The sequence below is a fragment of the Barbus barbus genome, assembly GCF_936440315.1.
Source record: "Barbus barbus genome assembly, chromosome: 13".
NCBI lineage: Eukaryota > Metazoa > Chordata > Actinopteri > Cypriniformes > Cyprinidae > Barbus > Barbus barbus.
This window is the reverse complement of record NC_136741.1, coordinates 9,737,856-9,752,028: the sequence shown is the minus strand read 5'-3', so window position 1 is coordinate 9,752,028 and position 14,173 is coordinate 9,737,856. Positions and strand designations below refer to the sequence as shown.

General features: G+C 37.0%; 1 protein-coding gene across 1 annotated transcript in view; it reads right to left on the bottom strand.

Annotated features, from left to right (window-relative positions):
• Positions 1-425: 425 nt before the first annotated feature.
• LOC306879179 (striated muscle preferentially expressed protein kinase-like) overlaps positions 426-14,173 on the bottom strand; it is a 68,962-nt gene continuing 55,214 nt past the window's right edge. The window contains exons 9-38 of the mRNA XM_079431980.1: positions 13,971-14,160; positions 13,653-13,882; positions 13,364-13,483; positions 13,171-13,275; positions 12,420-12,626; positions 11,777-11,900; positions 11,529-11,698; positions 10,412-10,524; positions 10,143-10,311; positions 9,856-9,961; positions 9,557-9,754; positions 9,406-9,463; positions 9,205-9,282; positions 8,945-9,117; positions 8,832-8,858; positions 8,321-8,473; positions 8,171-8,213; positions 7,916-7,984; positions 5,546-7,808; positions 5,244-5,348; positions 4,995-5,111; positions 4,737-4,904; positions 4,467-4,589; positions 4,166-4,330; positions 3,550-3,994; positions 3,187-3,426; positions 2,853-3,076; positions 2,676-2,751; positions 2,326-2,475; positions 426-1,833 (exon numbers count right to left, since the gene is read on the bottom strand). Coding sequence (XP_079288106.1) covers positions 1,578-1,833; positions 2,326-2,475; positions 2,676-2,751; positions 2,853-3,076; positions 3,187-3,426; positions 3,550-3,994; positions 4,166-4,330; positions 4,467-4,589; positions 4,737-4,904; positions 4,995-5,111; positions 5,244-5,348; positions 5,546-7,808; positions 7,916-7,984; positions 8,171-8,213; positions 8,321-8,473; positions 8,832-8,858; positions 8,945-9,117; positions 9,205-9,282; positions 9,406-9,463; positions 9,557-9,754; positions 9,856-9,961; positions 10,143-10,311; positions 10,412-10,524; positions 11,529-11,698; positions 11,777-11,900; positions 12,420-12,626; positions 13,171-13,275; positions 13,364-13,483; positions 13,653-13,882; positions 13,971-14,160 — 6,665 coding nt within the window. The 3' untranslated portion in view covers positions 426-1,577. The remainder of the gene's footprint in view (positions 1,834-2,325; positions 2,476-2,675; positions 2,752-2,852; positions 3,077-3,186; positions 3,427-3,549; positions 3,995-4,165; positions 4,331-4,466; positions 4,590-4,736; positions 4,905-4,994; positions 5,112-5,243; positions 5,349-5,545; positions 7,809-7,915; positions 7,985-8,170; positions 8,214-8,320; positions 8,474-8,831; positions 8,859-8,944; positions 9,118-9,204; positions 9,283-9,405; positions 9,464-9,556; positions 9,755-9,855; positions 9,962-10,142; positions 10,312-10,411; positions 10,525-11,528; positions 11,699-11,776; positions 11,901-12,419; positions 12,627-13,170; positions 13,276-13,363; positions 13,484-13,652; positions 13,883-13,970; positions 14,161-14,173) is intronic.

Genomic DNA, 14,173 nt, shown 5'->3' with positions numbered 1-14,173 from the left:
AAGTGTCATTGTAAACTCAAGATGGACATTGGAAGTGTTATAAAGATGCACAGTGTTTTTATTTTTTATTCATTTTTCAGTACTATTAAATGAAAGTAATACAACTCACTCATGAATGTTGATAAAGAGAAAGTATGTTGTATGTTATGTGGATGGGACACTTTTTATAGTATTTATAATCTTTAATATTTTGCAGAATAGATTGACAGAACATTCTATTTTATAGATGCAAAAATGTAATGTTAGTTTAGAAGTTTCATAATTTTGTTACATGAAAGTCAGCAATAATATCAAAGCTAATATGTAATATAAAACCATTTTCAGGGTAATGATGACATTGTAGCAGTAAACATGTCCCTTTTTAAAAAAAAAGAAAAAGTAAATAATTAAATAAAAAGTCATAAGATGCCCATCTGTCAAAAAATGGTGTCCATTTTGTGTCTTTAATTTTCCATTTTATTTTGAATTCTGCTGAAAGAATACTTCATTAGAAAGGAGAAAGTCTCTCACAAGAATCAAAAACACGTAAATATACGTACGTTATCACAGTACCCTTACCCGTTATTGTTGTTGGCTTTTTTTTTGGTTTTTACAAAAACTACAGCAAAAAAATCTAAAATAAAACATTGTATTGAAAGGCATGCCAAACAGTGCGATTTACAGAGTTCCAAATATAAAATCAAATGTAAAAGTACATCAACCAGATTTACAGACAAAGGAGAACATTTTCATTCTTGGTTTGACAAGGTTTTATAAAAAAAAAAAAAAATGAAACAAGTTGGAACACCAGAGCATAATATGTTTCTAAACTTTAATGAAGCTTAACAGTATGTTACTTAATCGCTATATATTTAAAACACTGACAAGTCAGTATTTTACACTGAAGACAAGAAAATCTGTTTCTATGAAATGTTGAAAACAGTATTATTGTATTCTTCTTCATGAACAGGCCGAAATTACTGTACCTGTTTCTGCAATTCTTAACATAATTCTCAGTTTAGGTTTAACATAAGTCCAAATGGATGCATCACATGTAGCAAACTACATTAAAAAACAAAATGATGTCAGCACTGATAGCCTCGTGGGCAGCACGCTGACGTGATGTGGTTGCGCTTCAGGTGTCCCGAGTTCAAGTCCTGGCTCACAGACTTTTCCCAATCCTATCCCCCTCTCTCTCTCCCATTTGCTTTCTGTCAAAATCTACACTGCCCAATCAAAAAAAGGCAAAAAATGCCAAAAAGAAATCTAAAAAAAAACCGAAATGACAATGCTTTATAAAAACATTCATCCTGGTACAATCACGGATCCAAAGTTAACTAAATCCAGTATTGCTCCTAATGTAATGTCCATCACCTTGAAACAACTGTTACTTATCTACAGCAAGCAACCAACTTTCCTATTATCAATACCATTGACAAATAGTCAATGTTTTTTTTTTTTATTATTATTATTATTATTTGTGAGACAGAATCTATTTTGTTCTCATATTACTGGTGTCATCAAGGAAACCCCTGGGTATAATTTCCAGTAGGCATTTTCCAGCTCTCAAGGAATTCATTACCTTATTATGTTCAAAGTCAATGTTTTTCTTCACTGATAGGTGTGCTTGGTGAACTAGGCTTGGTTGGTGAGGCTGGGGATGAAGACCCACTCTGGTAGACTCTCAGGAGGACCTTGTGTTTAGTAGCTGACTCTGCACATCTGCGCTGGTGCTCCTCCAGGAATTCTTTGAGCCGTGTAGTAGTGAAAGTCAAGGTCTGTCGACGCAGCTTCTTAAGATATGAGTCATGAAGCCATGAATGATTGAGGCAGTCCTTAATGGTGGGTCGACACCTGAGGAAAAGTCCATAAAATCAGTTATTAGGATATCTACTATATTTACTCTTCATAACTAAGGACATAACAAAACAAACATAATATCTACTATATAAATGTTGAATAAAAAAAGACAGTGCTAATTTAAACATAAAAGACTTTGAAACTGTTTTCAAATTCAAAAAGAGTATTCTATCATTTGGCCTGGGTGTGTTCAATAGAGAAAACATTCAAAATAGGGGTAGCCAACCCTGCTCCTGGAGTGCAGAGTTCAGTTCCATCCCTGCTTCAGGAAGAATGGAAGTTTTGAGTAATCCTGAAGACACAAACTACTGTGTTTCAATAGGGTTAGAATTAAATTCTGCACACAGTTAACCCTCCAAGAGCTACCCCTAATCTAAAATGTGTAATGTGGTGGAGGCTCCAGGAAGAGTTTAAAAACCCTTGTACTTAAGGGTTAAGTTTTAACTTAAGTTAAATCTGGCTTTAGGTTGTTTTATTGATACTCACCATTGATAGCCAGTTAATGTCTTCTTTAAAAAAGTGGAGGCACTTTGGGAAACCTTTGGGTAGAGCTTAGTTGAGTCAAACTTTGCGGCATGGATTTTGCTCTCTGTCAGTTTTGGGTCTTTGTCTTGGAAAGGAAGTCTACCGCTGAGCCTACAGTATAAACAAAGTGGCTTAAAATTAGATTACAAAAATAGTTTTAAGTAAAAGAAGCTTAAATATGTTCTAAACTGGAATGTTTTTTTTCTATTGCATGTTACTGCTTCTCTTAAAATTATACCACAATACAATAGTAAAGTTCGTTGCAACTTCTGTTTGATGCCAACTTTAATTGCTTTATAGACTGCACTTACATAATATAGGAAAGAACTCCCAAACTCCAGATGTCAGCTGGGGGTCCTACTAGATCCCTTTTCAGCAATTCTGGAGCTTGAAGAAGGCAGGAAACAGGAGATTTATGTCAACAAGACAGGAATAGACATACTTTAAATAATTATATAGAGAAATTACAGGTTCTATGTTGTGCATACCCATGTACTCCAGAGTCCCAAGTTCTCTGCTATACTGTTTGAGGGATAAGGGGTTAAACCTTTGAGCATTGCCGAAATCTATGATCTTAATCACATTGAGGTTGGTGACCATGATGTTGTCTGGCTTAATGTCAAGATGAAGAATTCGGCAGTTGTGGAGATATTCTAAACCCTGAAGGATCTGCACAATGAAACCCACTATATCATCTTCTGAGTAACAAAATCTGGAAGAGAAAACAAGAGTCATCTGAGAACACTGAACTTCATTTTCACAGCCCAGTTAAAATATAATAGATAATCTATCAAATCTTGACCATACTGGACCAATACACACCTGTCAACGAGACTATACAGGATCTCTTTGCCTGTGCAGTACTCTGTTATGAGTACAAGATGGCGAGGTGTGATATAGGCTTCATGCAGGGCCAAGATTCTTTCACAACGGAGGGACTTGAGGATCTCATATTCCTTTATCACCGCTTGCTTGGTCTGCTGATCATAGGGAATAATCTTTGCTATAAACATCTTGCCTGTAGAGTTTTCTCTGCAATCCTGTATCACTCCAAAACGACCCCTGTCAAAAAATTGTGTGAAAATGCTTGCATAATTGATTTGTGAACTGTATAATTCTACAGAGAATTATTAAATTAAATAAATAAATGAATAACAAATATAGGAATTCATTTTATAATCTCACCTGGATTTCTCGTCTAAAAAGCTGTATGGTTTCTGAGGAACTCCTTGTCTCAAAGTGGTCTCAGTTATGGTGGAGGATACCACTCTTTCCATAGGTGTCTCTGGTGTGGGTGAGCTTGCTCCTTCTCCTATTGGATTGATATTGCTGACCAAGATCACAGGAGGAGAGATAGGGGAGGAAGCAACTGAACAAGTGGCTGGAACATACGAAGGGACAGGGGAAATTGATCTGCCTATTGAGGGTGGAGCTGTGTATGACCTTGCAGATAGAGTCCGGGTTTGGGTAAGAAGGGGAACCGTGTTGATAATGTTTGCTGGCTTGGGGTGAACAAGAGGAGGGATTGACGTCTTTGAGCAAAAGTGAGAAATGGGCACTTCAGAGGAAGTATTTGTGACATCACCAGACTGTGCAGGAATAGCACCAGCAGGCTGGTGGAGCGGTGGCACTGCAGAACAGAAGTAGGAGTTATGTACACAGAAATGTATTTCCTTAATCCAGGAAAGAATTATGAATTCACATATTCAGTTCATTCAATCTTTAAACAAAAGCTAATATTACCAGAACAATGAAAAATTATCAGTTTTAATGATGTACAACTGAACTGCATGCATAGTACCTTCAACGTTAATTCTCACTTCCTTTGATACATTACTGTATGGACCTTGGCCCGCTTTATTTAAACATGCCACACGGAATTGGATGGTAGAACCAGTTGGAAGTACAGAGGAATTGTAGAAACAATCAGTCACACTTGTAGCATCAGTCACCCACTTATCATCACCTACAGATAAAAATGTGAAATTTGAAATCACTGTACACAATGAATGGCAAGGAGAACACTTTTAAAAAGAGAATAATATTTAACACAAACATACAGGATAAATCAGTATATGTCAGATGTATTAGACATTCCCTACCATCACATTTCCTCTCAAGTGTGTACGTGCAAGGAACTTTGGAGTCTGATGGTTTCCATTGCACCAGAGCAGTGTTATTATATATCTGTGGAATCTCTGGGGTTCCTGGTCGTTTTGGAACACCTTAAAATGTGATATAAACACAAAATATGGATCAGAAAATAACTTTTGCAAGTTTAGCATATACAGTAATGAACAAAATGTGAGAACACCCAAACATCTGCTTGACATTATGCTATACTGAATAATAAGCAACCTTCTAGAGCTTACAGGCTATGGACAGTATACATGAAGTAGTAGCAGAGGCCAGGTTATTAGAGGCGACACATTCATATATTCCTGAATCCTTCTTAGAGGTTTCCATGATCATCAAAAGTTGCCTTCCATCTGGGCAGGCCACTAAGCTCATTCTGTTATTAATCTCCAAAGGTTTCTTATCTATGAGCAAAGAAGAAAGGATAATTGTTGAAACACTACTAAAAGAAGTTTAATTTCACAATTAAAAGAAAAAACTGAATGAAAAAAGACCTTTTATCCATAATATTTTTGGCTCAGGACTACCAGCTGGAAGACAACTAAGAGTCACTGGATTTCCTTCAAGAAAAACATGATCCTTTAGTGTAATATGGAAAACTGGATGAAAATCTGAAATAAAAGGTTAAAAAAGGATAAAGTGTTAATTGGAGTTGCTGATCAAAACTGTGGAAGTTGTTCAAAATTACACTTTACATATCAGAAGTATAATTATTTTAATGAATTATTATTTTTTTTTTTTACCTTCCCTCGGAATTTCAGGTGCATTTGATTTTGATGGTGTCCTGTCTCTCTTGCCTCTAGACAAACCCCATCTGTCCCACCTAGACCTGGTGTCAGTTTCAGGAGCTGTCAACAGTGAATCATTTTAATGTAGTTTTGTAATGAATGTCTTCATCATTTGCATACATCAGGTTCCAAGGTTTAACATGCAGTACACTAGTTACAGTACAGTATACTTAGCAACATGCTTAGCAATAAGGGTTGGAATAGTTTTCTATCACTGAAAAATAATGTATTGCAAAAAAAACCTCAATAATACATACTCTGAGAGGATTGTATAGAGTGTGAACTAGAGGTGGAGATCAGTGTCTCTTTGGATGATGTAGAAGCAGTTTGTGAGGGAACTTGGTTCTCCGGATTATTCACACTCTTGTGAATGAGCCCATCAGACTGAGAGCAGCGATGACGAGAGAACAAAGGTGTTTTCTGTCCTTCATTTTTAACCTCCTTTTCTCCCTCACTCTTGTCAGACTGACTTTGTTTTCTTAATGAAAATCCAGATACTTTTGACTCAAACTTTCTTCGCAGTGCCAGAACTGGGGAATCACTGATTTTCTTTATGCCTTGCTTCTCTTCTTTTAGAGTTTGTTCATCTCCGTGAGGTTTAGTTTCCCTATCCTTAATGTCTTTTGACTTACTATGCACTCTATCAAATATTCCTGAAACATTAGATTCAAATTTACGTCGCACTGCAAGGACAGGTGATTCAGCAACCCTCTTACTATTTTTTTCAAGATTTTCTTTCTCTGTGTCCATAGTGTTATCAGAGCTTCCTATCTCAACTTCTTTTTTGTCTAGGGACTTGCTACGTCCCATTGCCCAGGTAACACGTCGTCTGTTAGCTACAGCATCTGAGGTCTCCTCTTTCCCTTGTTTTGGTTGCAGTTTCCTTGCACACATAGAGAATCTTCCAATAAGTCCTAGGCCGGGTTCCTTCTCCACCTCCCTGAGGTCTTGGACAGACTTGGATTTTTCCTTTAATCCTCTAGGTCCAAACTCCAATGGGGCACCCACAGGGCGAGGTCGATAAACCTCTTCATTAGATTTCCGTGGGAGAACAGGTGAGTTTTCTTCAGACTTGGTCATTGTCAATCGTTTTAGGCCATGTGTCAAAGATGATTCCTTCTTCTTAAACCTTGCCTCAAAAATTTCCTCTGAATCAATATCTTTAATATCAATTCTGAGAGTTGGGTGATATGCAGAGGAAGCAGAAGCATAAACAACTGCATGTCCAGTGGTAGGCTGAATATCCGGCTCTGAGATTTTCAAGATAGGGGTGGGTAACAATTTACTGGAATAATTTGAGTATATGTCATGTGGAAGTATATCAAGAAAAGATTCAGTACTTTTATTTATCTTTCCTGGCACACAGTCTTCAGAGAACACGTGCTCTTCCATCTTTACCTTCTTATCACTGTCATTTAATATAGATGCAGGTTGAGATGTATTCATAATTTGCATGGCACCAATAGCCTCTTCCTTAGATGCCTGTTTATTTTGTATGTCTGGAGTTGGTGGTTTGGAAGAAATTTCTCTTGGAAACACAGGCTTTGGACCATCCTTTTTTTGTTCTGAGAGAGCAGATGTGGCTTCCAACAAGTTATGGTCCCCAGAAAAAATTGAGGGAATCTCTAATGGGGCTCCAGATCTCCTATGTAGTGAAATTGACTCAGAGTTTCCATCCCTGAATGCAGTATTTGAACAAGTATCCTCAGGGCAGTCAGAGGAGAATGCCCGAGGAACTTCTGAAGCACTCAACTTGGCACATCTAAAGTTACGATCCAAAGAAGCAGTTCGCCTCTCATTATCAACACCCAGTGTCTCAAGCAGGGGGCCACGAAGACCACTCATGTTCTTGTCAACAGTGCCTCCCCTTAGCAACCTCTGCCGCATAAGATCCAGTTTTAGAGCATAATCTTCCTTGCTCATCCTCCCTGTCTTTGGACTATTGCTCCTGTGTGGCAGCTCCATGGAAACTGCCTTTTTTATGTGCTTTTGGCCTTCCTCTGTAGTATCGTTCATATTACCATCTTCAGGTGTGATCTGTAGAAGAAGCGCACTATCAGCAGAACTCCCTTTTCGCATTAGCGATCTTCTGGATTTGCCTGCTACCTGTTCAGCTTCTACACTGGAACCCCTTTCCAATGATTCTTTCAAGTTCACAGTCCTTTCTGCAATGTCCAGGTGGTCTACATCCTTCTGTCCATCAGTTGTCTGACATTCTGTGATGTCCTCCAGCTGATTAATGTTTTTTTGGTAGGACTCATTGGATCCTCTAATGACATCGACATCATCCTCATGGATCTCAGTTAGTGACATCCTTGATCCAGAGAACATCATTGTGTGAGGCATAGGGATGAAAGGAAGTTCATCGATGTCCTCTTCTGAATTGGAGGATGACGATGGAGGTGGTGAACCATCTTTAAGGTTTCTGGGCACAGCAAGGGACACATGGCTTGAAGAGTCATCCAGCAACTCTGACATAGATCTCATCACCATTTTAGATTTGTATCTAATGAGTGAACACTGAAACAGACATAAAAAACAGTTAAGAAATTAACAATGTCATTTCTTTTATAATTAATTTATAATTATTATTATTTTTCTTAATATATGGGTTTTTAATTGCTTACCTGCCATTTCCGTCTGGCTAACACTTGCTTATGTAATGTTGTGTTGATACTCTTTCCCTTTACCAGTGACTAAGGAAAAAATGTCAATTAAATTATTGTGCTCTAAAAATACATTTCAAGCCAACAACATCTCTGCAAACATATAGTGACCCAGAACAGGTAGGTTAAAGCTACCAAAAGTGATTAATTAAAGGGTGCTTGAATTTAAAAAAAAAATGCATTAAGTACTGCAGCCTGTTTGATATTCCATCTTACCTTGAACCAGGGATGAAGAAGACATTCTGTGCAATCAGGTCTCCTAAAGTACAAATGATTAAACAAATTTAAGACTTCATAGCTCCATGACAATAACAAAAGTCAGACATATTTACCTCAGAGATTAAATGAGGTGGAATAAACACTTACAGTTTGCTTGCTACAAGGAGCTTTATGATGAATCCTTTTGCTTCTCTGCAAAGGTCTTTGAACATGCTCTCCTCAAATGCAACATTATAGTTCCTGATGTTCAGCAAAGTGTCACGATCATTTTCTCCAGCAAATGGAGAAACTCCTGTTAGGCTGTAAATTTTATGAATGAAAAAGACATGGTACATAATTTCACACCTAGCATTAAATGCAAAAGTGGTTAAAAATTAAAAAAAAAAAAACTTAATTTTTTTGATAATCCACTTTAGACATTCTACCAACTATAAGTAACTTTGCAATTACACTTACTTTGTCAACTACCAGTCATTAGAGTAATTGTAGACTGTCTGCTATACTGACATTAAGTTTAACTTTGCAGGTCTACTAACCCTAACCAAACAGTCTACTAATACTTTAATGAGAGTTAATTGACATGTTATTGAAAAAGCATAGTTAGAAGAATGTATAAAGTGGACTATCGAAATGAAGTGTAACCTACAAAGATACATACCATAAGTAAGTTATGACACCAACTGGCCTGTGGCGAGAAAGATAGTTTTAGAAAATATAGAGAATAAAATTTAACCATCAGTCAAAAAGGTAGGTGTAGCGATGGTCTTTTACCAAATATCTGTAGATTTGGAGATGGGTGACTGGTTTACGATCTCAGGAGCAATAAATTCTGGTGTGCCGTATTTGCAGTACAATTCTTCATTTGGTTTGACTTTCAAAGCATTGCCAAAATCACAAATACGAATGTGATCACTTTTTTGGTCTGCCATGAGGATGTTTTCAGGCTGAAAGACACACATACTGTATAGTCACTCGACTCTGAAATGTTAAAAACGGTAAAAGCATTTCGTGGTACACTTTTATTTGTTAACCTTTATATCAAGGTGAATTATGTCATTCTGGTGAAGATAGTCGATACCCTCAAGTAGCTGCCATATGATAGACCGAACCTGCAAAACAGAACATGAACATTAATTCTGTGGATTATATTAATCTGTCAGTAATTCACTGATTTTGTTTAACATCATGCAGCAGTAAATAATAGTTACAGAATACACAGTTAAAACACCAACCTCAGATTCTAATATGGTTGTTCTTTTTGCTATTCTTTCCAAAAGCTCTTCGTGGCACCTTTATAATCATTTAAAGATAATAACGCAAGCAAATATAAAAAAAAAAAAATTGATGATTTAGTAGGGATAATTCATCAGAGGGAAAGGATACAGCTCAGTAATGATGACCACTACACGCCTCTTTTCAAATGCATCATAGAAGTGGATGATCTTCTCATGGTCTAACTCTGACAGGAGGGTCATCTCTCTCAGAGCACAAGCTTTTTTCTGTGCCCGTAACGAAATGAATTTTGCTGCAAATATTTGCCCATTTGTCTGTGTCACTCGCTTGATATATGAAAAAGCCCCTCTGTGAGCAGGAATATTACAGACTTGTCAGATCCAAATATATACAGCATTCTCTTAATAATATTGAAAGTATAAACAGGAGTGTCCTTGTGGGTGTCTGACCTGCCAATTTCTTTGTGTATGTCATAGTAATCAGTCAGCCTACGCATCCTCCATAGAATTGTGCCTTCATCTTCCATTTGCTTTTCCTCCTCCTCCACATTTTTGGCTGTGAAATAGTAAGTACACCCACACACATTTACTTTGATATCTAAATAGGGACGTTCCATAGACATGTAAATAACATTACCCTATTAACTTTAAACATACATAACTAGATTCTTCTGGCTGAATTATTCTCTACATCTGCTTCCAGCTAAGCCATATTCAAATTAATCTGTATTACTCACCAGTATGAACAGTAAACTCAGCCTTACAGGACACTGACCCAGCCTGATTTTTTGCAGTGCAAGTGTAGACCCCTTCATCCTCAGGCTGAGCATTGAGAACCACAAGCGAGCACTCTCTGTCATCATACACAAAGGTAAAATGACAGCTTTCTGCCAGAAGGATATTATCCTGAAAGTCAAATTGCACAAATGAGTGGATTCACTAAGGATAGAATAACAACTGTTCAGTGAAATTTCATTTGGCATGGCAATCAAAAGTGCAAACTGACCTTGTACCAAAGGATATCAGGGTCAGGTTTCCCATCTACAACTACAGCAAAACGAGATGTTTCCCCCACACACACATCCAAGTCCTCCATGATGGTCTCAAATGAAGGTGGCACTGAAATGTACAGGAAAAACCCAACAGGATCAATGCAGACAATTAATACTCAAGTATAAAGATTTTTTTATTTTATTTTATTAGTTATTGTGTCATGTCATGAGTTTAAAGTCACATGACACCCAAGAACATATGAGTTTTGATGTTACTGATGTTTTGATGTTTCATTACTCCAATGAGTTTATTATATTACCTTAACCCTACCTTTATATCTCACAATCTAATGGCATCACACAAAAGGTTATATTATTGGAACTGTGATATTGAATTATACATCAATGTTGTTGATCAATGTTTTGATTATTGCTTGGTATACTGAGTGGTTATATCGCTTCAAATTAAATTACTGGGGTTGTTTGGATTACTTTTATGCTACTTTTATGTCCTTTTTGGATCTTGTACTTTAATTGTTTGAACAAGAACAGATTCTTTACTGTAAATATCTTGTGTGTTTCAAAGAAGAAAGAAAATCATAACAATTTGGAGTTTGATGAGTAAATGATAATTTATATATATATATATACACATACATACACATACATATATATATATATATATATATATATATATATATATATATATACTGCAATTTAATATAATTATATATATATATATATATTTGTTGACTATTCCTTTAATAAGACACCTGGTTGAACGTGCTGGAAGGTTTTTGCAACTACAGTACCACCCAATAATCACACATACTAAGATGTATGTGCATCATCTGGAAAGTACTGCATTCTAATTATTGTCTGCAGACTTCAGAATAACATTTAAAAGGAGCCTAATTTTCATATAGTACATAAACATTGTAAATTTGTCAGAGCTAATAATATTGTGGGTAGTGTGGTTGCACTTTGGGAGACCCGAGTGGGCTAATCCATGGACCTTATCCCTCTCCCCCACTTACCTTACTTTTACTGCTCTTCTAAGCAATATCGCTGATGTGCACCTAATATTTATGAGTTTAGAAGAAATGAGTGGCCAGAAAAAAAGGCATTCACCTGCCATTGCCAGCTGCAGAGTGCAAAGGTCACTGCCATACTGGTTGTTTGCCATGAAGATCAGCTGACCTACATCCGTGCTTTTCACTTTGGCAATGTGAAGGGCATGCTGGTCATCATCAGGCATGGTCATCTCTAATGCATCAGGCTTGTTGAGAAGCACCACTCCCCTTCTGGTAAACAATAGCTTTCTTAATAACCACAATTTATATTGCAGTTGGAATGTTTGTTTTACATTTGACACAAACCTTTTCCATGTGCCTGTTGCTTGGACATGATTAAGGGTTATTGTGATGGTGACAGGCCGGTCCTCAACCACATATACAATATCAGGCTTGTCCAGAATGACTGGGGCTTTTTGTAAATACTGTCCTGTGATATGAAAAAAAATAAAAAATAAAAAATTATTTCAACAAGTCTACATACAATGTGCATCCATCAGGCAATGACACAGCCAGCATTTCATAAGCAAAAAGGTTTATGTGGGTTTGCTTTGGCTTGCTGAGATGATTTACAGTGAAGTAAGGATATAGCTATGTCAGATACATTCATTAAAAGTGCAGAATAGCAGAAGATACATGTATCAGCAAGGACAGAATGAACATATGTCATCAGAAAGTAGTAATTATCTTCACATCTATCCATCTGCTGCATTGAAAAAAATATGTACTAAAATTTTTTTAAGGTAAGCGGTTGCAGTCAATTTATTTTAGCTACATTTAAATAAACAAATTTAGTTGAGTAACCTTCAGCCAAATGTGTTTATTTAAATGTAGCTAAAATAAATTGATTGCAACCACTTACCTTAAAGAAAAAAAGTAATTTCAATTAGTCTTTTTTTTTTTTAGTGTGTGAGTACAGACATAATTCAAACACAAATCTTCTCAATACCTCTGTCATAGAGCTGGGCCAGGTCAGTGGGCTGTGAGGGTTTGCTGGATGCTTTTCCAGTAGTACTAAGGACTCTGAAGGAATAACACACTCCTTTAGAAAGAGAGGTGACTGTATAAGAGGTGTCTTTGAGGCTGGAGGCAATAGTTGTCCACTGGGTGGAGCCTAGAGCTTGTTGTTGAACAATGTACATAAGTGAAGCAGGATCTGAAATGAACAAAAGACATAGAAAATGCTAGAGGGAAGAGCAAGGAAAGATGAACAAGACAAAGGTAAAACTTATACTAAAAATCTGTGATGTGACTTCTTCCTCCATTTTAGGGATACGTTGTGTTGTTAACGGGGACATTAAATGTCATCAAACCAAACAAGAAAACTCATCCACTATACAACTTTCCACTCACTTTTACAGCCTCACTGTTTATAATCATTCTCTTTCAAACTATTCTCACTCAGACTTTCAGGAAAAGGGTGATGCTAACTTCTGAATTGGCCTACAACATGATACACTCAATTCCAGATGGACAAAATCAAGTGACATGTCCTACCACATTCTCCCTAGTTGTCAATTAATTATCACAGATTATAGAACATGATAAACTAACTTTACGCAAAATCTAAAGCAGCTGTTTTCAGATAAATGAGATATACAAAATGTCCAGGGCAGTGGGTCCCTAGGACCAGGACTGAAAAACACAGATAGAAGGAGCTATCAAACCAGTTCAGTTAAAGAATAAACAGTCAAATTTACCTATGGATGGGTCTAGGTTTTTTGGTATTTTCCAGCTCAGTGAAACTGTTCTCCCAGTTACAGATTCAATTACTGGAGGACCATCAGGTGGCTCAGGAAGGCTAACTGTAAAGAAACTACAATGTCAGTGGGATGTGACACATGGGATGTCACAATAATAATAGGCTATATATGACAAAAAGTTCCATCTTACCTGCAACATATAAATGAGCATAGCAGACAGCCTTTCCCACCTTATTGGAGATGACACATTTATACACACCACTGTGGCCATGACACACAGAATTAATGACCAGACTGTGAACATCCCTGTCTAGAAGAGGTACATGGTAGGATATAATTGAAGACAACATGTATTCGGGAGACAATAAATGTAGAAAACTTATAAAACCTCACAATTAGAAGTCTAGATAGTCTCATTAAACCAAAGATGGGCCATAAACGTCCTTTAAAATGCCTCTGACAATATTTTGTGGACTTACACTGTATCATCCTTCTGTCATCAGAGCTCTCTATCTTCATGCCATTGTGGTACCAAACGATTTGGGGATATGGAAGGCCTGTCACCCTGCACTTCAATACTGCTTCTTTCCCTTCTGCCACTTCCAGGTCACTGAGAGGTTTTATGAAGTCTGGCATTGTCCTGTGTTCCACCTCTCCCTCAAATACCTCAGGCTCCTCGGGGATTGATGGCATCTTCTCTAACCTTGACCTGAAGAGTGAAAAAGAAAAACAAATGAGTCAGAAAAGGGGTAAAGTAACAAAAAATGTTTTTGTTTAATTAGACATTGTCTTCTTACATGTGAGTAGATATGGCTGGTCGTGGTTCCTGTACATAGAGTTCAGCTGAGCTTTCTACTTCTCCATGAACATTTCGAGCAAATACTGTGTACAGTCCCTCGCTCTCCTTGTTAACGTGAGTGATGAACAGAGAGTGATGCCCATTTACTTTGAGAATGTGAATATTATCACTCTCCTCCACAGGTTGTTCTAGGACACAAAA